Source organism: Netta rufina (genome assembly GCF_964035555.1).
Source record: "Netta rufina genome assembly, chromosome: 12".
NCBI lineage: Eukaryota > Metazoa > Chordata > Aves > Anseriformes > Anatidae > Netta > Netta rufina.
In genome coordinates this window covers 15,344,436-15,368,355 of record NC_140135.1, presented here as the reverse complement: position 1 = coordinate 15,368,355, position 23,920 = coordinate 15,344,436, and the positions used below count along the sequence as shown (strand labels likewise).

General features: G+C 46.4%; 2 protein-coding genes across 3 annotated transcripts in view; one reads left to right on the top strand and one right to left on the bottom strand.

The window, feature by feature from the left end:
* Positions 1 to 2,156, top strand: part of MCF2 (MCF.2 cell line derived transforming sequence) — a 57,931-nt gene extending 55,775 nt beyond the window's left edge. For both annotated transcript variants that reach the window (XM_084294017.1, XM_084294016.1), the window contains one exon: positions 204 to 2,156. In XM_084294017.1, the coding sequence (XP_084150143.1) occupies positions 204 to 244 (41 nt within the window). In that variant the 3' untranslated portion in view covers positions 245 to 2,156. The remainder of the gene's footprint in view (positions 1 to 203) is intronic.
* Positions 2,157 to 2,794: 638 nt separating this feature from the next.
* On the bottom strand, positions 2,795 to 16,830 carry F9 (coagulation factor IX; the record flags this gene model as incomplete). The annotated part of the gene is made up of 8 exons (XM_084294322.1): positions 2,795 to 3,342; positions 5,984 to 6,101; positions 7,444 to 7,682; positions 9,286 to 9,414; positions 11,202 to 11,315; positions 13,301 to 13,325; positions 13,656 to 13,819; positions 16,764 to 16,830. 8 exons carry the CDS (start codon positions 16,828 to 16,830, stop codon positions 2,795 to 2,797), a joined length of 1,404 nt encoding a protein of 467 aa, XP_084150448.1.
* Between the last annotated feature and the right edge of the window lie 7,090 nt (positions 16,831 to 23,920).

Below are 23,920 nucleotides of genomic sequence, written 5' to 3'. Positions count from 1 at the left end.
CGATAGGTTATGGAAACGAGTCAAACCCTGTGGTCCTGCCTCAGGCAAGGCTCTCACTGAAGGTAATGGGCGTTCAGCTTTTAGGGAGAACCACAGGAGTGTGCTGTTTTTAATGTTATACAAATGTTATGTGATTACAGGGAACAATGTATTTCTTGGAATAAGATGCTTTAATATTAACATCATTCTTCATTACTTTATAGATGCTGCCCTGTGTAACACAAGAAAGTTTAGTTCCCCTTGAATTAAGGGTGAACTAGTAGCATCCTGATTTTGATGCTCTTGGAAGCTTTCAACTAAGTGTTACAGAGAAATAGCACAGTAGTTGGAGTTGTCCAGTACTATTCATCACATTCACAGAGCTCCACAGCTTCATCTGCACTGAACGGGACCGGGGTCCTAAGCAGCTTCTCATAGTCATAAAGGAAGCCATTCTCTGCTCTTTTATTTTTTCCTTTTTTTTTTTTTTTTTTTCTCTCACTATGGAAAGTACAGTATTTTATTATTTTTACCTGCTGTTTTTTCATGGCATCCATCACGTTTCATCAGAGAAGTACACTACGGTTTCCTGACATTTGGTTTAGATGCTTGAAATTTCCTCTACAGGTTGAAGGCTTTATCTACTTACTAGCTGACAACTGCTGAAGTTGATTTCAAATCAAACAGTTGAGTTTTGGTAAACCAAAAACAAACAAAAACCATCAAAGAGCTGTATGTCCTGCTTAATTGATTTTATGGATGGATTTTTCATAAATATCTATTTCAGCTTTGTGAATGTAATGTTCTGTAAGAGCATCATCTGGCTGACTCACATGCGAAGATGCAATAATGCTAAAGATCCTTTTTTTGCACTTAGGGTCTGAATCCAGCCCATTGCAGTCAGTCCCACTGATTTCAGTGAGGTTTGGATCAGGTCAAACTGACAACTCAGGGTTGTCGCCAATCGCTTAGGGTCCCAAAGTGTCCCAAAACTGAAACCTGTATCAAGCAAGTGTTGAAGTTTACATTTAATGTATGTACTTTTGGAACACGTGCCATAAATCAAAGTTAAATGTCCATGTTTGCACTAAGGATGTTCTTGTGACAAGACTACTTTTCAGCATCTTTAACAGTAATGCATCAGTTGAATTTTCAGGAAAGAAAAAGAATATTGAACACTCAATTTAATTTTGTGTTTCTTTGTCTAGATTTGCTTTTGTAGATGATAAGTACAGGTGGTTTGACTTTTAAGCAGATGTGTGCAAAGAGCATCTGACTATGTTGAGAACAGGGTTAATAGTATGCATGCGGTAGTGGACTTGCTCTGTCCTGTCAAAACAAAATGTTTTATACCACGGACTGAAGGGGGACCTTTGTGATCTGACTTTGATTTGTGAACCATGAATTCTTAGCTGCAGTACCAAGTTGTTAAGTTCAAACATACTGGGTTTTTTTCTGGTGACCACTTTTGTACAGAGGACTTGTTGAACTGCTTCCTGGCTGTTGCTGCCCGGGGGTTCCCTGCCACGCTGCCACACCACCGTGGGCATCTCTGCAGTGTGGGTGGCCAGCATTGTGGGCAACCCCCATACACCGCCAAAAACGAGACCAGCTGAGTCTGAGCTGAACAACGCTGCAAGACCTAGAAAGATCCCAGTATTCTTCAGCCACTGGAAATCAAGCCAGGGAGGTTTTAAGTCACTGAAGTTTATTTCTGTCTGTTTTAAAGCTGGTCATGATGCACTTGTTAGGTGGAAAAGTAGGATTCTCTGAAGTTATGGGGGCTGTTTATAGTGGTAACAATTCTTGTGGTAACAGTACACATTTTGAGGTACAACTGTAAATACTTGTCTCAAGCATAGCACACATTGCATATTAAATGGTTTTAATCTTTTTGTCTTCCATAGTTTTAAATCTAAGCTTTTATTAATTTATGAGATTGATTAGTTCTGCAAATCTGAATGTACAGTCTGAGATTTTTAACATTTGAAACTTTGCACATGACATGGTATGTTACCTTAAGTATGCTGTTGAACTAGGCTCTTCATGTACATGTTATTATAAATTACAGTAGGGAATTTTCTGACTGCAAGTTTAAATGAACTATATTGTATATGTACCTGTAAAAAATGTGTTAAATCTATATTTAAAGATTAAAAAGTTGTTAAATAAATTCATACGAGAATATGCAGTTTGTTCCAAAGACACCTCTGCTACAATTCTGAAAAAGAAAAAAATCTCAGTGTTGGTTTTATTTAATTTCTTTGGAGTAAATATAACATTCGCACATATGTTTTGATTTTAAAATAAGTAGTGGCAGATGATCTGGTTAACTCCTTGCTGGATGTGGTGGCAAGAAGACTGAAGTGGCGGCTGCTGCAGTCCTGCCTTGGCTCAGGCTGTCTCCATCACTGTCCTGCCCTGCGTCCCATCCCGGGTACTGGCTGCAGTGGGACCGTGGGGGGCACTGGCAGGCAGTGACAGCCCCTTTAGGGGTGAGGAATGTGGAAAGGGAGGGGGGCTTGGTGCCTGTGCTGCAGCCCCAGGCTGTGTGTCAGCTGTGGGCACACAGGGCTTGGGGATCTACCTGACCTCAGCAGTGTCGGTGTGTTCAGGAATGCAGTCGCGGGTGATTAAAAAGGCTTTTTATTTCCCTGTTACCACATTTACACTGAGTTTTCTCAACTGTTGCCTTCAAAAAGCAGAAATTAGTTCATTTAGAAATGATCATTAAAACGCAATGATTTCTGAAAAACAGGCAGCGATGGCTGCGGTCTCCACCTAACCAGTCCATCCACCAGGAATGTCGCCTGGGTTAGGTAAGCCTCGTGTTTTCTTTTATCCACTTCACATACTTGGAGACCTTGGTGTAGATGCCGTATTTGCCCGGCTTAGCACACTCCTCACCCCAGCTGGTGACCCCCGTCAGAAACCAGGTGCCCTCGATCTCGGTGGCGTGGGGACCCCCGCTGTCCCCTCCGCAGGTGTCCCTGCCACCGGCCGAGAAGCCCGCGCAGAACATGTTCTGCTGGATGGAGGTGGAGGTGCTCTTCAGGCAGGTCAGCCGGTCAACGAAGGGCACCGTGAGGACCTGGAGGACGACAGCGGGCCTGCCACGGTAGAGGGTGCTGCCCCAGCCGCTCACCGTGCCCTGCCCGTGCTTCAGCAGCATGTTGGTGAACTCCCGGCTGCCGATGCAGATGGGGGTGACGTAGCTGTTGAAGGTGAGGGGCTGGTCCAGCTCCAGCAGGGCGATGTCGTTGTGGTGCTTGTTGACAGAGGCGTTGTACGTGGGGTGTGGGAGAATTTTCACCACCTTACGCCGCTGCTCGGTGCTGTCGTCCTCCTTCGTGTTGTATTCACCTGCAGAGAAAAATGGGCTTGGGCTGGTCACCCCAGTAGTGTGAGGGTGCTGCAGAGGATGTGTGCAGGCCCTGGCCAAGCTGACACTGTGATAGTGCTGTCGTGATACAATAGCACCCTAGCCTAGCACAGGGGGGATGAGCTCTGTACACCCTAGCCCTGGGGGGCCTCACGCAGCAGCACCTACTGGGTCCCCACAGCTGCTGGATGTGGCACTGGACACGCAGTGGCTGAGCAAGCACCAAATCCCCTCTGCATGTGGCAGCAACCGTGGCTGCGAGACCCACAGCACCTCACAGTACAGACGGGCTAGGGGCCTTTGCTGAGGTTTGTAGCAGCGTGGCTGTTCTCGGGATTTAGCACTTCCACAGGGTGCAAGGCATGTGTTGCCCTGGCATCCAAGGGGAAAGCCTCCAGAATTAAAAGTCTGTGTTTAAAAACATCACCGATTAGTGGAAAGGAACCTGATCATCCCTTTTCCAAACCCACAGAGTACCCTACACCATGGCAGGGCAGCACAGGACTCAGGGATGGCATCAGCAGCCAGCCCCAAATGCCAGCCCCGTGATTAAGTTGCCAGCAGCTGATTGCATCCCTTCCCAGTCCTGTGACAACAGGTAGAGGGAGAGGGAAGCTCTGGGGGCTCTGGCTGGTGGCTGGGCTGTGCCTGGAGCTGAGTCCCTGCCTTGCCCACGACCTGGTGATGCCGAGGGCTGTGAGCAGGATGGCTTCTCCTGCAGCCCAAGAGGCGCAGGGTGTGTTTAACCCCCGCCGCAGTACTTCCACACGCTTTGCTGTAATCTCCAGAATATACGATCTCCTCTAAACAATATCTGCAGCGCCCCTGGCCCTGGCTGTGTCCTGTGTCTGCTGCATCTGCCTGCGAGGAGCAGCGAGGACCCTGCCGAGAGAGGTGAGGCAGCTTTCTGTGTTTATGGGGAGGCTGTCGCCTGGTGAAGGCGGTTTTGGCGGCTGGTGCTGCTGCTGTGCTCTCTGAAAGTGGTTTTTTTTTTTTTTTTTTTTTTCCAGCAGAGTGTGAATGTCAGCTTCCTTGCAGGCTGTGTTTCTAGAGTGTAAGTGCAAGACAGAAGTGGGGGAGAGTTTGAGAGGTTTGTTTTTTTGTGTGTGTGCTACAGCTGCTTACTATTGCTGGGGACCTGGAAATATGCTTCAGTTATGACAGTGTAGAGACAAAGAAGGACAAGGGATTGGAATGCTTCTTCCACCCCCTGCTATTGTTTTTGGGCCTCCCAGGATGCTACAAACAAAGCTGAACACCTAGCATGAATGGAGGTGAATGATTCAGATATTATCCATATATTGTATGAACACAAATTGAACCAGCCCTGTAAAACTGTGTTTTGCTTTCTTGACTTGCTGCCTGCCCCAAACCTTGCCCTGGAGATGCTGCTGTGCTGCAGAGCAGTGTGCAGGTAGTGTGAGGGGGGCTGGCTGGGAGCGGATCCTGAGCAGAGAGGGGTGTGCTGTGCGTGAGCAAGCTGGAAAGGGGAGGCTGTTTGCATGCAGATGCTGCAGACGCAAAACCTCTGTCTAGCAGAAACGTACTTTTCTGGGGGATGGTTCTTGTTGTATCGGGAATTTTGTACTGTCTCATGTTTGTGGGTTTGTGCTGGGCTCTCAAGCAGAGCTGCCTGAAAGTCAGTAGCAAAAACAAGCTGTGTACCTCATCCTGTCAGTGCGGGGAAGGGGGTTCCCAGCCCTATGGCGAGCTGCTCTGCAGGCCAACCAGGCACAGCCAAGAGCTCAGCTGTGCCAATGTGGCAGAAGGTGCAGATGGAGCCCCCAAGATAAATTGACTTATGTAGATATGAACTCTGTGTTTCAAGGCTCAAGTAGAACCTCATTCTTATCAGTAATACATTTGATAGTGTTTAAACAGAAAGTGAAATACTTTCCCGCCTCCTGCAAACGTTGCCCGTAGCTATTACCAACTCTATCAGTGTGCCTCCTATACTAGGTATTCATAGAGGGAAGAAACAATTTGGGAAGATGATTCTGGCACAGCTGTGAAACATTGCACTGCACCACTTTGCCAAGGCCCTGCACTGAATTATCAGCAGGCAGCCTGTAGCAGCTGGGTACAAGAATCACAGGGAAATACCATTTTTCCAGCAAAGATACATTTGTTTTGCAAAGCTGTACCATTCCTTGCTGTGTGGTCTGGTCATGCTGCCCCTGCCTAACTCCCCAGAGAGCCTGCTGGAAAAGCACGCTTGCCCACATGCCAGCCTGGGTTCTCTACTTTATTCCATAATTCTATTTACTTCTAAAAGAGTTAAGAGCAAAAGCAGTTTGCAAGGAGTTAGTCAGGCTGCTAGTGCCACTCTTGCACCATCCACACTAAACTGTTCTCTGAGAGTCGAGTGGAAATTCGGCATGACCCCGGGAAGAGCAGAAATCCCTGCTGAGGTCCCGTGTCGGCAGCAGAGACCAACATACACCACCCTGGCTGATCGGCAGCATCTTCACTGGTGCCTAGTGGGCTTCTAGGCAGCCTCAGTTTCTCTCTGGCCTCTCTGCAGTGACGCTGAGCTGTTGCCAGATGGGCCAGCAGCCTGTGGTTCTGGTGCTGAGGCCTGTCCCTTGCCCATGCTGTCCCAATGCTGCCTGCGGTGCTCACCTGCCACGGCCGTGACGTTGTCCCCTGGCTGCAGGCAGTGTGCTGCTGTCACCACCCATTTCTCGTTGACGATGGACCCGCCACAGAAGCCCGAGCCTTCGCTGTCCACCAGATGAACCTGCGGGAGCAGAGGGAAACCACAGCTGTGGGGTTCATGCTAATCGGCAGGGGGGGGAAGAGGGAGATGCACAGCGTTGGTCTGGCTGTAGGGTGGGTTGCATTTAAATTGTACGGAGCCAGTGCTGCCCCAGCCACCTCACTGTGTGCCAGGCTTTGCTCCTCGAGGAGCCCCTATGCTCCCACCTCGGTGCTGTGCAGGGGTGCCCGATGCTGTCCTGCGCACGAGCTGATGTCCTGCTCTGCTTCTCCCTGCTCCAGGCTGGGGGGGGGGCAGATGGCCCAAACACACACCTCAGCTTAAAACATGGAGTTTCCCAAATCCATTCACTTCCATACCTACCGACTGGTGAAGCTGGGGGCAAGGTGCTGACTACCCATGCCACATGAGCACCTAGCTCCCCCGGGCACAAGCCAGAACATCCCTTACGCTGAAACTTCTCTAACTAAATCGATCAGCCACCTCGGCGGCCTGTCTGGAAACAGATTTCCCTTACGTTTCGCCCCTTCCCAGTGGCACTGCTCGTACCCTGTAAGCTGCCCGGTGCCCCCCATGCCCTGGCATCATCGGCTGGTGGAGCTCCGAGCTCCAGCGCAGCGCCGGCCGCGGGAGGGCAGCACCGCACCCCTGCTGCGGGCACCCGGCTGGGGGGCAGCATTCCCTGGCTGCTCCTTGCCCGGCTTCCGAGACCCTTCTCGCAGCCCCAACCCCAGCGAGCAGGCATCAGCCCCTCTGCCCGAATCCCCCGCAGGCCAGGCTTCTTCATCTGGGCAAGCAGAGCTGTCCTGGGGGGTGCCTGGAGAGGTGGAGGTCTCCGTGAGCACAGCCAGCTCTCGCCAGGCTTGGTGGGCTGCTAGCGTGCACGTTGACTTTCGTTGCAGGGTCTGATTTCTTATACTTAACTTTCTGGTTCTTCTCTTGTCTGAGCTGCACAAATGGGCCTCCCTGCGTAAGCCACTTTCCTTTGCCATCAGCGCTGTCGGTCTATGCCAGGGTTTGCAATGGAACAGAATCAGAATATTGCACTTAAATGGTATTTCCCAACCATTCAGTGTGGCTTCACTGAAAAATGAGCTGCATTTTTCCTTGCAAAGCTGTGCTCCCCAGAGGAAACTGCTTTGACTCTGACTTCTAGGGTAGGCCTCCAGCCATGCAAGTTTTGTTGCTGTGGCATGAAACCATGTACAAAAAGAAGCTGTATTCCTAGTAGACTTGAGATCTATTGCTAAACTATCCTCAAAGACAGGTTTCGAGTATGTCAAAGTAAGAAGATCCTGAGTTCAGAACTGCCTAGACAGAGCGACTGCTGGGATTATGAGGGGGAGGCAGAAACAGCCAGTACCTGCCAGGGCACCTGGCCCTTCATGCTGTCTGATCCCCCGACCACCCGGGTGTCCGTCTTATTTATCGGTATGATTTTCTTGGTGGTGGCAGCGGTGGGGGTTTCCGTGATGTTGAGAGCCTCATCATGAATGTCATCCTCATCATTGGTGGTGATGTTCCAGTACTCGAAGGTGTTTATGGTTCGGGTGAGCTTTCTCTTCACATCAGGAGCTGTGATCCTCCCGCATGGATATGGCACTGGGAGAGAAATGGACATGGTTATCCTTGGTTGTGTATCACACTGACAGTGACAGCAACTGAAGGAGCAGGAGAGGAGACAGATGCTGTCTCCTCCCAGCACCCTGTTTGGGGATGAGTGGGTGTGTAAATGAACTGACCAGGACCCAGAGCAGCAGTGCAATCAATATGCAAGAGTAGCAAAAGCATAAAGGCTTCCCGGGCCTTAGATACGAGTTCTGAACAGCTTTTAAAAAGAAGGAAGCTTGTGAGAGAGGGGATATGTTGGATGGGATGGTGCAGCTGTGCCTTTATTTAGTGGGATGCTGAGGAGCGTGCCCGGGAGGCTTTTTGTGCTGGGCAGCCCGGCTGTTTGGCTGACATTTCTACAGCAAGTTACTCCAGAACAATAAAAGTCCAGCTGGGAGAGGGCAGGAAATAATATCTGCCAATTGTACAGATAATCCTGCTTGGCACCAAGGTGAGGAAAACATTAATAAACTCATGCTAGGGCTGTAGATTTTCCTGTTAATGAAGACCTCATCTGTAAGCTCATTTTAGACGAGCTCTTCCCATTTCTCTCCTACGCAGTGTGTGCCAAATCCCTGCTGATAGTGGCAGTCAAAATAGTAAATAGCATCAGGCATTGTCTTTCATCTGAAAAGCTTTTGACAGCACTGTGCAAACAAACATTAGTGTAAAATCAGATGTAAGTGTGGCCTACAGAGATTTTGCATTTCCTTAAACAGTCTACTTTAGGAGTAGGGCTCAAATAAGTGCTCAGTGAGGGAAGGCACTGTCGTGAAGTTAGACTACAAAATGGGAGTTTCAGAGCCAACAAAAGCTAAGCTTTTGAAGAAATGGCAATTACCTAACCTGGAAGGTGATCTTGTTGCTAAAAGTAAACCTTTCTGGCCCATTGGAAGTGGGGCAACACAGGCCCTAGATCTCAATAATCTCCATTAGCAGAAAGCATTGCAAGTGTCTTGGGCTGAGAGTCTGATCCCTGAAAGTCAGGGGGGAATATGACAAGAACTAGTTATTCCTTAGCAACCTCAAGTACTGTATTTCTCCACCCTGTTTGGCTGCTTTCGTTTTGCTCCTTAGCACCACAAGTGACCCACACAGTGCAATTCCTGTTGAGGGTCTTTGTGTGTGTCTTCATGCTGACAGGAGGGCAGCACCACCAAAAAGCTTCACTTGTCTCTGCTGGACTCAAGTAGTTATGGGACACAGCACAGCTCACAGCAGAGAGACCTCCAGGACAGTATTCAGGCAGAAAACTATTGATCCGTACCTGGAACTATAGAATAGCTGCAAGTGTGAGATGTGCCCATGTGAGCAGCCCTCTGAAACAGGAATTTGCCTTGTGTGCAATAGTCTCAGATACGTAACCTCCTCTTTTACACCTAGGCTAAAAAAAGGGGGCTCGGATCACATCTTTCCAGTGTGACCCTACATCTGGCATTAGGAAAGTGCAGCATCAGGCTCTTTACGTTTGCTAAGCCAGAGAACAAGGTTGGCTTCCTGTATATAGCATTTCTGTGAGATTCATGTGTCTAAATCCAGGAGAAGACCTTAGAAACTTTAACCCAAATCTCTTAAAAATGCTTTAAAGTTTAACCTGCAGGTTCACAGGACTTTCCATCTTCCTGAAGTTTATAGCCAGCGGCGCAGGAGCATACGACTTTCTGCGGTGGGTCGTGCCTGCAAAAGTGCTTGCAGCCTCCATTTTTAATTGCACAAGTGAAGTCTGAAAGAAATTAAAAAGAAAATGTGAAACCTGTGACATATGACAGATCAGGGTCGTTGTACCTGGGCTTTTGGGCTCAGCCTATAGCTCACTCCAGTTGTTCTAGACTGCAAAATGGATGCTTGTTTGCAAAGAGAATTCTCTTCTTTGCAAATCCCATCCCTGTTCATATTGACACAGGGCCAGGCACCTCTTTGAGAAGGCAGGATGAGGAAATGGCCACGGTCCTACGTGAGGTGTCTCTCAGCTCCGGCACAGCCTCTGACCTCCAGCAATCCCTGCGTGACAGACCGATGTGATTGGCGCTGCTCAGCCCTGCAGAGCTGCCTGAAATTTGGCAGCCTGACCCCCAAGGACTGCTGCAAATATTTGGTTACGAGCCATGTGATTTCCCCACCATCATGTTCCCCTCCTCCCCTCTGCTCACGGAAATCCAACCGCGGCACAGATGCCAGTGGAGAGCACTGCATATCCAGTGGGAGCGAAGCCTGAGCCCCAGGAAAGCTTTGTCTCGGGATTCTTGCTGGTGTCTGAATTTGAAACCTCAAGCAAAACCACATGCTCGTCCTGACATACCTACAAATCATTGCAGCCTGACGTGGAGGACCCATTTCAGCAGGACTTTTGATGCAATGATTCCCAGTGTTTGTAGGGCAACCCAAGGCTCAGTGAGAGTCCCAGCACGTTGGGTGTGCCTTCTCCCATCCCACCTCTCGCTCTGCTATGGGAACACCACCCCTTGGAAGTGGAAATCCACTAATCTGCAGGTACCCTATTAATTCTCAGGGAGTTTTCAAATAGCTTCACAGCAGATTAACTCCACTCCTACCTCCTCAAGGACACCTCCCTTCCTGTAGCCATTTTAATGCCATCATTTACTATTTTTACTGAGATCCTTTTCACGCCTCACTTCTAGTGCTATTTTTGCTCCTGTCTCACTTCCATGAGAAATCTGCAATGAGACTATTTAAATTTGATGCAGCTTTGAAATGCTCTTTTTAACGTACACTCCTCTCTTGCCAGAGCAGAAGCACAACTAGAAAGGGAATCTTTTATTAGTGCAGTGAGTCTAGCACACTATGTGAGTTGCACAGCCCCTGATTATATTATAAATATAAGAGCTGAATATCCCTCTTGTTTAAATTATCATCTGTTTGGTTTTCATAAACTCCTCAACCCATCAGGAAAATATTTGCCTTTTGTTTGCCCGTAGACTCAAGGTTGCTGGTGATAATCATAATTATGAATTTAGCAGAGTGCCGTTGTGAGGAAGTTGTGCTAGTCCTACCCCCTCAGCACCTGGTGTGAGAACGGGAAGGAGGAGTGAAATCGTGGGGGCTGCACTGGGGCTGGTGTAAAACTCTTGCTTTCAGTGGGCGTGTGTCATCCCTGGCTGATGAACAGCCCTGGAAAGGCTTGTGCTGGGGAGATAAAGGAAGGTCTGTGTCAACATGTGCTCTGGCAGCTGTAGCACACCGAACAGACCTTGAGCCTGGGTCTCTGCTGAGCTCTGCGTACGAGCAGGCATCGCGGGGCTTGGTGGAGGTGGAGCTGGGGCTCTGCTGGGGATGGAAGAGGAGGGACACATCTGTTCCTGTATCCCAAGGTGTGTCCCCCTGCTATCCCACTGCCAATGGGCTACATCTGCACATTCACACAGTGTCTCACAGCAAGGCAATGTGTGTCCAAACCAGCCCTTGAGTAGGATGAAAGTCTTTATGCCCGCTTTGATGAGGTGCGATTTCAAAAAGAGCAAAATAATCACAGGATAAGCCCCCCATACGTACCTATCTCACAGTTCTTGCCTTCATACCCAGCTGGGCACCAGCATGTGTAGGAACTTACGGCATCCTCGCAAACAGCTCCATTTTTGCATGGATTGGGGTCACATTGATCTCCATCTTGGTGAGAAGACAGGAGAATTAACAAACGTGAGTGTCCACCACAGCCAGTGCCAGCCAAGCACTGGAGCCTTCTGTGTGCAAGCCTCCTGCTAAAGATGAGCAGAAGGCTGTGTGCCTTCCATCTTCATAATGGAAAATAAATCACATTCTGGCACACAAAAACATAATAGCCAGCATCAGCGCTAGGGTAACAGCAGCAGCAGTGCTTTACAGCAGGCCCAATTACATACACTGTCTCCTATGGGTTAATTCTGCTTGTTTCATCTCCCTAAAGACATCTTAGCAGGATTTCATGTCTTGGCTAGGTTGGATAGCTGAAGTTGGAAGACTTGCTTCCTCAAGAGTGATTAGGATTTCCTAATCTGAATTGTTCTGACACTCCAGTCTTTCACAGAATCACAGAATTTCTAGGTTGGAAGAGACCTCAGGATCATCGAGTCCAACCTCTGACCTAACACTAACAAGTCCTTCACTAAACCTCCACTTTCCCTGCAGGTTGGGTCTGGAGACTTCTCGGTTTATTAGATCTGTGAGTCTAGGTCATTGCTCTTTCTTTCTAAATATTTTACTACTATTAACTGGTCTAGATTTTTCCTTACATGTCAAGGTTTTTATTTTCACAGCTGCCTACAGTTGGGTAACTGAGGCTAGAGTAAAAATTCCCAGTATTGCAAAGTTGGCGCTCCAACACTTTCAAAGAGTAAATCAGTAATGTTAAAACACAGGGAAAGGTGCTCTGAAATGGTGATGCAAAAGCAACGAGGAAGTGGAACATCCTGATGCGTTTGTGTCCCACCAGTAAGTGTGGCTGTTGCTGATGCCTTGAGGTACTGGAACGTAGAAGGCAGTTTGCAAACTGGGACAGAATGGTTTTGTCTTGCTTAAGGCATGTCAGGGTTTGCGTATAAGGTTTGTGTGGTGGCTGCTGTTGCTGCCTGGTGAGGACAATCGGGCTTTGGTACCCCAAGGTGGAAGCGGATGAGCTCCTGTGGGCTGCACGTGCTGGGAGCAACAGCTTGTAAGCTGAACAGGTGCTCTGAATGACTGGGAAATAGATGGCATTCGTTATTTTTGGTGGGCTAATTGGTTACAGTGACAGGGAAACAAAAGCAGCGTTGAGTTTCATCAGGTAGTTTTTCAGAGGACAGTCCTAAAACGCAAATTCAATTAATTTATTTGTTTTATAGTCTGGACAGACTAATCTGAATTATTTAAGGCTTTATAGTGAGATGTTCTGGGCGCTTTGCCAGTGTACAAAGCAGTTCATTTACCAAAATGTCCTTAAAATTTGTTTCAGAGGTGTTAGTAGTCATTGAAATCTTTCTTGTAAGGGACCAAGGAGTCGTGGGGGACTGAGGTTGAAAGGGAAGAAAATAGATACCAGAAAGAAAATGGTGGAGAAGTAAAGGTTTGGGACCAATGATGTGAATTGCAAACAACTGTTTGCAATGCTGTTTGTGATCATGTTGAGGCTCTGCTTTAATCTGGCATTTCCAGGGATTCACACTGTGCTTGCATGAAGCTGTGCCATATCTGGAGACCTGTGCTTGAGAGCAGAGCGTTTACTACTTGGAGGGGCAGGGGTGGGTTAATTACTAATGTCTTGTTCTACGCTGCGCTCTGGCTGACACTAGAAGCCCAGAATGTGAGCTGGGCTCGTTGGATCCAGCACTTCGTGCAAACTGGTTTTGTTCTGTGAGGTTTGGGCAGTTTGTTAAAAAAAAACAAAACAAACAAACAAACAAACAAACAAAAAAACACCCCTGCTTGACATAGAAAATGCTAAGTATTTTTTTCCTTGCAATTTGTGTGCAAATGAGACAAGCACAGGCTGGGTGGCTACAGCATTTAGGGCTTATGACTCTGACCAATTCTGTGATAAAACAATTTTGGAATTCTGAAACACATTTCAATAAGCACCTGCTACTTATGCACTGAGAGATGAATATTATGCAAGTGAACATGAAGAAAGCAGCTCTTACCAATGTAAGTCTTCCAAAACTCCATCTGCAAAGAAGAAAAAAAAATAAAATTTCACTCAATTTCTAATTCCTGGGCTAGAGTAGTAAAGGGACAACTCCAAAGCTAAAGCAAAAACCTTGAAGGAAAAGAACTGTTTCAGTAGCCTTGGTAGTGACCAAGCTTCTAAAGCTTTTCCCCAGTCCAACAGATGGATCGTGACTGAGAATCAAGAAGTGATGGATGCTACACCTGGCTCCTGCCCCTTTCCCCCTTGCTCTTTGCTCCTCCTTCTCCCTCTGTGCCTCGCCTGAACTGTTCATGTGAGTGAGGACTGGGGTGAAAAAGGTGTTGCCATTTTGCAGCAGAGATACTCACAGTTTTCTCTGTGTTTTCAAATACTTCTCGGGCTTCTTCAAAGCTGCACTTTTCTTCTATGCATTCTCGCTCCAGGTTCCCAGAAATAACCTCTTCCAGTCTGTTTGAATTGGCTCGCCTTTGCCTGTGCAGAACTGCACTTGCCTCTTTGTTCTCGATAAAGACTGCAATTTGAAAAGAAATTTAGGCTACAGAGGAGCACGCACCATGCAATGCAGCTGGGATGGGCTGTCAGGGCTCTGCTCTCCCAGAAAGCAAGCCCTTTTCATGGGTTCATCCCCTATTGCCCCATGGCCAGGGACATTTCAGGACTGTTATCATCATCTACTTGAGATTTCTTTGGTGTCAAACGTAACTGCAATCCAGGGGATCAGATCTGGGGAACCTGGAGTCAAAGCAGTCAATAGACAGAAATGGCTGATGGCGAGAGGGTGATTAGGAGCACTGAAGTTTGATGCTTAAAATACCCTGAAGCAGATGGTGTGAATACTTCCTATCATAGATGCACAGACTGGAATAAGCTATTCAAGAGGGGAGAATAATAGGCTTTTTCATGCTGCTGCTTAGTGAGGTCTTGTTTGAACACAGAAATTATCCTACTTAAACTCTGTGCCCGTGTTGGCTGTAATAGGCCGTTTACCTCTGCAAGCAGCTGTGGCTCTTGAAAGCCTGGGGCCATGTGCTTCTCACTCTGCTTCTCACTCTTGCCCAAGTGCCCTGGCACCACTGTCCCTGTGGCTGTGCTGGCCAGAGGGTGACACAAGCCCTCCTCAGCACTTCAGGGGAAGGCAGCTGGGTCATGCAGGTGAGGAGGTCTGTGCCCCGCTGACTCCAACCTGCTGTCCCTGGGTCAGAGGGGATGTCCAGGTGGCCACCAGCCTCCCTGTGGTGGCCACCAGCCTCCCTGTGGTTGCCACCTCGTGAAGGCTACAAGGACATGCAGTCCCATCGTGGTGCCACCACATGTTCTCCCAGCTGGCACTGGCCTTGCTCCCCAAGCTGGAGGAGGCGTTTCTGTGTCTGTAACCACTGGAGGATTTACCTGTCAGGTTATGAACCTCTGTAAACTTCTGCCCCACCTCCCAGAGACACCAGCCTCTGCTGAGCACTGTTTCCCCCTACCACCGCTCCAGAAAAGACATGAATTGCCCAGAATGGCTTACTGCTTTGTCTCTCCAGCCTCCCTTAGCACTCACAGCCGTGTCCCTTTTTGTCACCAGATGGCATGGCAGAGCAGCTCTTCTTGGAGTTGGTGGTGGCCTCCTGGGACATGGGTCTTTGTCTGTGAGCCATGTGCTGGAAGGGCTTTGGGCATGTATAGGTCATTGCTGCTCAGGCATAACTTCTGCTCTCAGTTGAGACCAGATCCCAGCCTCTCCAAAGCCACAGAGGTTAATTGGATTCTCATGAGCCCAGGAGGGGTTGCTTTATTTATACCATGCCACCAGCAGTATAATCCTGCCTTTCTCCTAGCACTTTCTTTGCCAGAGACTCTACTAATTGTTTTTGCAATGATTTTAATCATTATAAAGCAGGCTTGCACCTCTGCATTCCTCACGCTTTCAGTTTTTTTTTTTTTTTTTTAAAAAAAAAAAAAAAAAAAGAAGGGGAATGCATTAAACTCTTGACCTTAATCTAATTGTTTGGCAGTAGATATTGATGGGTAAAGCACTGGCCTCTGAAGAAGCCAGGCTTGGTTTAAACACTGCAGCCCCCATGGAGTAGTCTGCTGAAACCCGACCAGAGCCACAAGTCTTGGGTTTCATGTGTGGGACATGAAGGAAGGAGGAAGTTTCACTGGAGGAAACCCTTTTCCCTACAACGTGAGCATCAGCCTGAGCTGGGCAGAAAAGTCTGGAGTGAGAGGGACAGAGCAGCTCTGGTTCTGTGGCGCTGCTGGGCTCTCTGTGTGGTTAGCACTGGGGGAGCCAGGCATGGGCACAGCTGCACGCGGCCCAGCACGATGTGATACCAGTGCGTTAGGCCTGCTCCTTCAGCTCTGCCCAGTGGGATGTGCCAGGCATCTGCCCTAATTAACCCAGTTAATGTTGAAAACTTATTTTAATGAATGCAGCTTTACCTCCATCAGATCCCCCTAGGCTTTCTTGGTATCTTACCGATCCCACATGCTACTTTACAAGCCAAACTTGCTTTGAACTGAAGGTGGCAGGTCCCATGGGGTCACGAGCATTGCACTCACCCTGGCTGGAAGCGATCCTCACACCAAGCACACACTCATGTGTGACTTAGCAACTTCTAAACCAGTGCTGGAGAGAGTGAGATGGGTTTCTGGGCCAAGGGGCTGGGGAAGAGACCTGCTCTGCCACGTGAATGTAGTGTTTTCTAGGAAATACCCCTGGGTGGATGACGGTGCTGATATACTTGAAAGTCTGCTCACTTTTTTTTTTTTTTTTTTTTTTTTTTTTTTAAGCTGTTACTTGCAACGCTTTAATGAAAGAAGAAAGCCTTGCACCAGACAAGTACTTGCACTGGATGCAAACCAGCCTCTGCTGGAAGTGTTGCTGCTACAGATAAATCATGCGACTGCCTGCATTACTATGTGCAATTGCCCACATCCATCAACTCCTCTATCTTGTCTACAGTGTTGACTGCACCTTACAGTCTTTGTTAAATTCATGCTGGGTTTGGCTTTAAACGTTTCTCACATTGGCAAGCCCAATGACTGTTTTATAGATGCAAGTACTTGTTTGTATTCCGGGACAAAGCAATGGCGCACAGGGGCTGTGGATGTTACTCCACCAGTGACGTGCTTCCCATTTTTCCTTTTGCGTGTGTGTTCCAGAATGGCTGAATCGAGCTCTGAAAGCTTAAATGCTGTATGAATTTCAGAGAAATACCATTCTTAAAATTAATCCCTGTGACACTTTGTGTAAAGTCAGCATAAAAGCTGTTATTTTATTCCTGATAAAAGAGTCAGAACTTTAAATAGAGAAGATATCAAATGCTGCCGTCCCTCCGACCCCTTGTCTCTCACGAGGCAGCACAAGTTGCTGCTGCGTCAAGTGACAAACTGTCCCCGAACCTGTAACTCCTCCCAGTCCCCCCTGCTAAAAGTGAAAGACTCCCTAGGTTTTTAAAAGAACCCACCTGTACTTTCGGCACCAAGAAAAGCTCCCAGAAGACAAATGGAGAGTAGGAGGGGGATTTTTGCCATCGTCCTCCCAGTGCCCAAACCTCTCGTTAACAAATTGTTCAGGTGGTGGAACTCGGTCAATAGTTCCAAAGTGCAAGCTCTTGTTTATTTACGCTGGGTAACCCTTTAATTTAAGGTCCCCAGATGTGCCGTTGCTGACACGTGAAATGGCAGCTGGGATGAGATTTGAAGAGGCACATCCACGTATAAGAAACCTGTTAGGTAACTGCAGTCCTTGGGGTCATCTTCTGCCCTATAGGATTGCTTGTTTGGAGGCTGAGCAAGACACAAGAATACGTTAACCCAGCCTCTGTGACCCTCTTCAGAGCACTGCATTTCCCACTCCTATCTAGGTGACATTACTGAAGAATTTCTGTTGGGAAAATACTGAACACTGTAAAAAAAAAAAAAAAAAAAAAAAAAGAAAAGCAACATTCACTTCTGGACAGGTCAAAATAAGCACACGCACCCCTTTACCCTTCTCCTTCCTTGAGGAGTTGTAGGGAAAGTAGGCTGAAGGCATTTTCTCCACTCTGGGGAGTGAATTTCAGATTTCTGGATGTCAGAACTGAAATCCATCACTGCATCCATGCATGACAGAGGCATGGTGTCAGTACTATTGCCTTTTGGTGTTGAATTCACTCTAATACCACATTTAAAAGAAGAGTGGGGAGATGCTCGCACGCCCTGATGGCTTATTAAAGCAGAAGAACCAGAGGAGAGAAGCTGGCAGGTCTCACTAGTTTCCAGCAAAGCAAGATGGATATTGTGCTATTGTCAATGTGAGAGAATCCCACAGTGCCATTCCCAGCGCCGCAAGCGCTCGCAAACAGACTGGCTGCGCTTGGTGAGAAGCAGAGGGCGTTCTGTGTTGGATGTGCCTGCGTCTCGCAGGCTGGAGAGCTATTAGTTGCTAAGAGGATACAATAGCCCTTGGGTAGTTGTTAGAGAGTTTGCGCTTATGAAACATAAATCCTGTGCGCTAAGTCCAAAATTTAAAAACGTTCCTTCGTGCCTTAAATGTGAGAGATATTTATGGTTGTGTGGGTATTTGGAGTTACTTCTGCATGCAGAAAGGGCAGCTGTAGGTAAATATGGGATGCTGAATTTGAGCTACAACCTTGTGAGATCTGTGCTGCCTGGATGGGAAAAAATCCTTTATTTTCCTTTTTCTTGAGTAAACAAAAGGTCTCGAAATCTATAATTCATCTTGTTTCCTCTTGCTCCATTTGAAATGATCTTTATTCATCACTGACAGCAGCTTTTGTTATCAAATTTCTGTGGCAGATAAATGAGTTTGCATGAGGTAATGTGCTATTGATGTAAATTGAATGCAAAGTGAAGAAGGTAATGATCATCTCTCATTTTCTGTGCATAAGAAAATGCAAATGTGAGAAAATAAATTGAGCTAAAATGCTGAAACAATACATCTCCTATCAATATAGAAGAGTGTAGAGAATGGCCTGCCATAACAAAGGATAATTAGAATCTCATTACTGTAAATATTTTACTTTAAAACATAGGTCAGTCAAATTATTTTTGTTTTATGGTGTATATTTTACGTGTAATAGTATTTGCAACATTATTGCTAATTAATCTTCACAGAAAATGCCAACATCATTAGAATAAACAAGGCTATTGATACAAATAATTTCTATTGTTTACTACTATTGCTGTCAACTTCTGGGGCACCAAACAGAAAGCAAAGTGTTCATTTTTATTTAGTTTGAAAAACAAATCCCCAGAGTTGTGATTGCCACAATGAGCACTTTGGAGATGAAAGCTTTGTTGTTTAGGTGGATGACATCAATTAAATACCTTATCTGGGTTTGTTTTGACTTGGTGTTCTATGTTCTCAAAAGAAGCCTATTGAAAATGCACAACCAAGTCATGCTCCTTCCTATTGAAAGGCTTTCTGTAGCAATGAGCTGTTAGGAGATGTCCCTTCTAGTCTGAGTTGTTAGGCTTTGGGCTATTTTTGGTTGAAACATCCTGGGTTTTTGTCAGAACAGAACCTTCCTGTGAATGTAGCTGCTGGGCATGTGATTGTTTCAAAGTTGCACCTGCATCAAAATGTTCATTTTTGCATCAAAAACATAAAGTTTTCAGCTTGAATTTCTCATCCATTGGAAGTGACACGAGTCAGGAACACAGAAACAGCTCTGTCTGAGTAAAGCTGACACGAGTTTAAACTATTTCAGCTCTTCCCGAGTGGCATATTTTGATGAGAAATGCACTTTGCCCAGTGTGTCCCCACCAGGATGTTTAGGTTCAGCACCTGCCAAACTCCCTGGAACGCCTGCTGCCGTGCCTGGGCTGTGGGGAGCCCACGGTGCTGGCGTGGCTGAGGTAGCACAGCGCTTCACTTTTCTGCCTCCCTCTTTGTTTTTGGGTCTCATAGGCTTGTCTGTTGGAATTCAGGTTCTTTTTAGGTGTCCACAGTTGGAAAGGAAGAGGCAAAACTTTTCTTGGAAGGCAGCATGAACTTTTCTGGCCTGAAGAACTACCTACCCAAAATTGGTAGGGCTTGGTTTGAGGTCAGTGTGCTGGGCTGGAAGATGCAGCAGTGCAGGGAGGTGCAGGAGCTGGCAGGGCTGCAGGGCATCATGTTCCCATCAGGGCCACCACCATGGGCCTAGGAACTGCCTATCTTCCAGAGAAGCTTTCTGCTGCAAAGCGAAATTAAGTTTATGAGAAGTCAGAACAAGAAAGCTATTTCCATTTTGATCTGAGAGATTTTTTTATTTTTTATTTTTTTTTAATGTGCTCTGGCTGCACTGATCAATAATGTTAAACAGCTTGATGGCTTGAGGATCTTGTTAAAGGATTGTTCATAATCTCACTTGTCTCCAAATGCACTCTTTTAAGCAAAAAATGCTCCCTCAAAACCTTAAGCAAATTACAATTTGCTTTTGCCCTCTAGACAGCTGTGGTAAGTAATCTTTCCTTAACCAACAGCAAACAAGCTATTTCTGAAATAACAGTGAAAGTAATGCTTGATCTTTATTTTCTTCCTTTATTTGATTAGTTTGAAGTCCCTGGCTTTTTCTAGAGCAATGATTGTGGGAAGTTATCCAAATACAGAGGCAGCACAGCCGTCAGGCCCTTTGCAGTGCCTATCATTATGTTGCAATGATTAATGTCCTGGAGAAAGTACCAGTTGTGTTAAATGTCCTGTAGCCACTGAAGATGCTAAGGTGCATTTGGACATCAACGGCATTAGCGATCTACCCCAGGTGAGGGTATTCCCTCGCATTTTGTAGCCACTGAAAATAAAATGTAGTCATTTTATGGCTAGAGACAATGTAGAGCTCTGTAATTACTTCTGGTTGTACAAAGTGAGAAACACAGTGAAGTGTGATTTTGCCCTGTGGAAAGACCCTTATCCCAGTGTAAGGGTTTATCATGGCACCTCTGTAAACCCAGAGGAGAGGTTCAGCTTTTGCAGGTGGGGCATGACAGCCTTGTCCCCAGGGCAGTGGATCTGGGCTGGAGAGATTGCAGGTGCTGGGAGATGCTGCCCATGACTTTGCATGTGCTGTGAGAGGGGTGTTCAGGCAAAAGAAAAAGGTTGGCTTTGGTGATGGCAACCAGCACTGACTGCTCTGTGTCAGCAGGAGCCTTTCTGAAAGCCTCTCCACTACACACTTATCTATCTTAGGGTTTTTGGTTCATGTGCTGGACATTATTTTTCTGCTTTTATGTGGATGCTCCAATGCTTGTGCCAAGGAGAACAGACTTTCCTTGCTGAATTCCCTCCAGACACATCCATTGCAGTTAGCACTTAGGCTCTGTCCCTCACATTTTATTCAGTTTTTAATTAGGCTCCTGAACAGGAGCGCAGAGCAAACTCTGCTTTCATCTGGGAGATCCTGTGGCTGTGAAATATTTACTGGAAGTAAATAACTGTCAGAAAATAAATAAGTCCCTGACTCTACGTGAGTGTAAAAGTGCTTTGAAATAGTCTCATTCAAATAAAAGCTCCTCACATTGAGTGGCAGTAAGAAACAGCAACACAGGCAAAAAAAAATCCCAATGTAGAAGGTAAACACAATTACTAATTCATGAAGAAGCACGTTTCACAGTAACAGCTTTAATATATTTCTTTTCAGGTTGATTTAAAATAGGCAAGATTAAAAGGAAATTTGGATTTGGCTTGGTCATTGTCTTTTCAGAAAATGGAATGCAAGCATGGATCGATGTACCGTGCTGCTCAAGTTAGTCTAAATTTAGACTTCACCATCTCCACTTCATGCTCTGGATAAAGCAATGAAAGAGAGCTCTGAGGAGGAAGCAGCTCTTGCAGATTTTGATGGGTCAGCTAGATCACCAAGCTCCAACATCGTTGTGCAGGCCAAGAAATAAATTAAATATAAGTTTGAAAGCTGGCCTGCCACTGTCTTGGCATGAGATGATTCAAACCTTATAATAGGCTAGGCACACGTATAGAACAGAGGCTCATCCTGCCACAAGCTTGCTGACATGAATGTGAGCTCTGGAGATATCTTTCAAACGGATCTGTGCAAGGTGTTTCTCATTCCTCCAGTAAACCCATCAGTCCCATCTGCTGATGGTATCTGTATTGTGGTGTCCTAGAGTAATGTTCCTGGACCAGGACCCTGTTGACAGGGAGAGGTTAACTCCAGCTGATGGCATCCAGCCAAGCAGGGGGAGTTTGTTTCCTTCTGCACTCACAGGATTCATCCCGTCTTGCTCTGATGCCTCTTGTTGGATGGGAGAGGTTCCTTTCCCTCTAGTTCTCCCTTTCTGTTTGCTCGAAAATGAGCCTTTATTGACATCTTATGCTATGTCAGACTTTATTTCTGAATAGTTAAAAAAAAAATAATAATAATAATGGGGTGAAATGAATCTCAGCCAGTGCAGCCAAGCCCACTGTAGTCTAAGATCTTGTACCTAACTCCATATTAAGCTTAAAGTAATAACTCTAATTGTTCTCCCTTTATACATTTTCTGGGTCAGTGCTTATGACTATGTCCTTGTTCATTTTCTTTGCCTTAACTTTTTTCCATCCAATGTTTCTATCTTCTTCTTGTAGTAGGACATCCTTGTGCCCTATTCGCCTTCTCCCTCTCCCCTTCTTTCTACTATCTTTATAATTTACTTTCTTCCCTTTTAGAATCCCAAATGTCTGCAGTGTTAACACCTAAGGGGATGACATGCAGAGTAGAGATAAGGATATTTCTAATTTGTGTATCCCTAACTGGGACCACCAGACAGCTCTGTGAGCCATAGGTTCTCAAAGGAGCTGCAGGAATGTCCTGGGAATGTCAGAGGTGCTTGATGCGATGAACAGTTAAGTCTGAATTGGCCTTCCCAGTGAGTCTGACCTACTTCGTTTTTTTCTTCAGTTCCTGTGACCTAGTGCCCTGGTGTTAGCTCTCGCTAACGGTGTTCACTAATGGATGCTTGGAGCTCTGACTAGCCAACTCTAAAAAACCCAACAGCTTTCTGTTGTGAAGGCTGAGTTAATTTGGAGGCAAATTCACTGAGAGGTTTAGACAAACTCTTCTGTACTACTTGGGCACTGTTTTGAAAACTCCAGGACAGTAGTTGTTCACCCAGTGGGTGCTTTGGAGCGGTGACTTTCACGGATGTGCAGTGGAGTCACACTCTTGCAGGTGAAGGAACCTGCTGACATAAAGGTCTGCCATCAGTGTTTGCAGGTGTGTTTTTCAGTCTGCGGGGCCAAGAAGTCACAGAAACTTCTGCTCATCTTTCTTATATTTTAAATTCCTAACTTGCAGAACCAAATCTGGGACCACAGACTCTCCATAGTTTCAAGAGAGAGGTAATTCTAGGGGCTTAGAGAACCCAAAGATCAGAAACTGGAGATCTGGACAGGCTTTGGAGTGCCTGCCTCCCTAGGGAGTGTGTTCAACTAGCAAATGCCACCTCGGTGTCAATATGTGGTTGGTGCATGTACAGCTAATGTGTCCGGCCTGTGCTTTGTTCAGAAGCTGCTGGGAGCCTTGATAGCAAGAGGATGGATGGACGGACAGCAGGATGCAAAAGGGTAGATGAGGGCTGGAACCCAAGGTGATTTTACCGAATGCAGTGGTCTTCATCAGAATTGCACTGGTTGAACTTTTAGTGGAATTTGATAAATGAAACTTTACTGTAGATATCCTGAGAGTTTAGCTTTTAAAATAATGCCAAGTAATTTTAAAAAGGAGCATCACTGTCCTACCTTAGAAAAATTCTATGTCTTGGTGTGGTTAGCCCTCTTTGCAATTAAAGCTGTATGACTAATTATGAATATATTGTTTGAGTTGAAGCGTATTGTAAACTTCTTAAAGCAAGTGAAATGTCTTACGGGCATGGAAACACAACCAGTTAAAAGATGCTATGTCTAATATGTGACACACTCTTTCTAAATTAGGCTCATCTCTTTGAAAAAATGCATGAGTTCCACAGCTCAGGCTTAGATCATAATTTGAAACTGCAGAGGATTATTTTAGAAATCACAAAAAGCATCTCCCAGGGGTTTTTGATGGGTGCTTCTTCACATCAGCTTTTTATCTTGAAAGCTGTGTCAAAGTCATGGAAACATGAAGAGCTCATGATGTGTAGCCTCCTGCAAAGCAGCACAGCTCCCAGCTATGAATCCTGCTTTGACAGGTAAATGCCCCATACACTCTTCTGCAAATAAATATGGGCACAGGTGTTTCTCTTTAAGGCTTTGAGCTTTCCAGCTCAGGTTGCACAGTGCAAGCAATGCAGGGTAGGAACACAGTTCACCTTGCTCAACCTGCCCAAGTACCAACTAAGTCTTGAGCTTCTTGCAGACCAAGGGCCAGTTTCTGCCTACCCTTCATGGCAGCACAGCCTGATTAGCTGAAATTAGCTGCTTTGTTCACTGCAGTGTCTGAAGCGTGCTGAGAACTTCCCAGGCATAGAGAAGGGACTGTGCATGCTCAGGGAGAGCTCCACAATGGGCACAGCAAACAGGGATTGGGGAAGCGGGACTATATACATCAACAACCTTAATTACTAGCAGCCTGATAAAAATCAATGGAGAGATGTACTCATAGAGCAAAGACTTCATGGGTGGGGTTGAAGTGCTAAAAGCCAATGAGTCTATTTGTGCCAT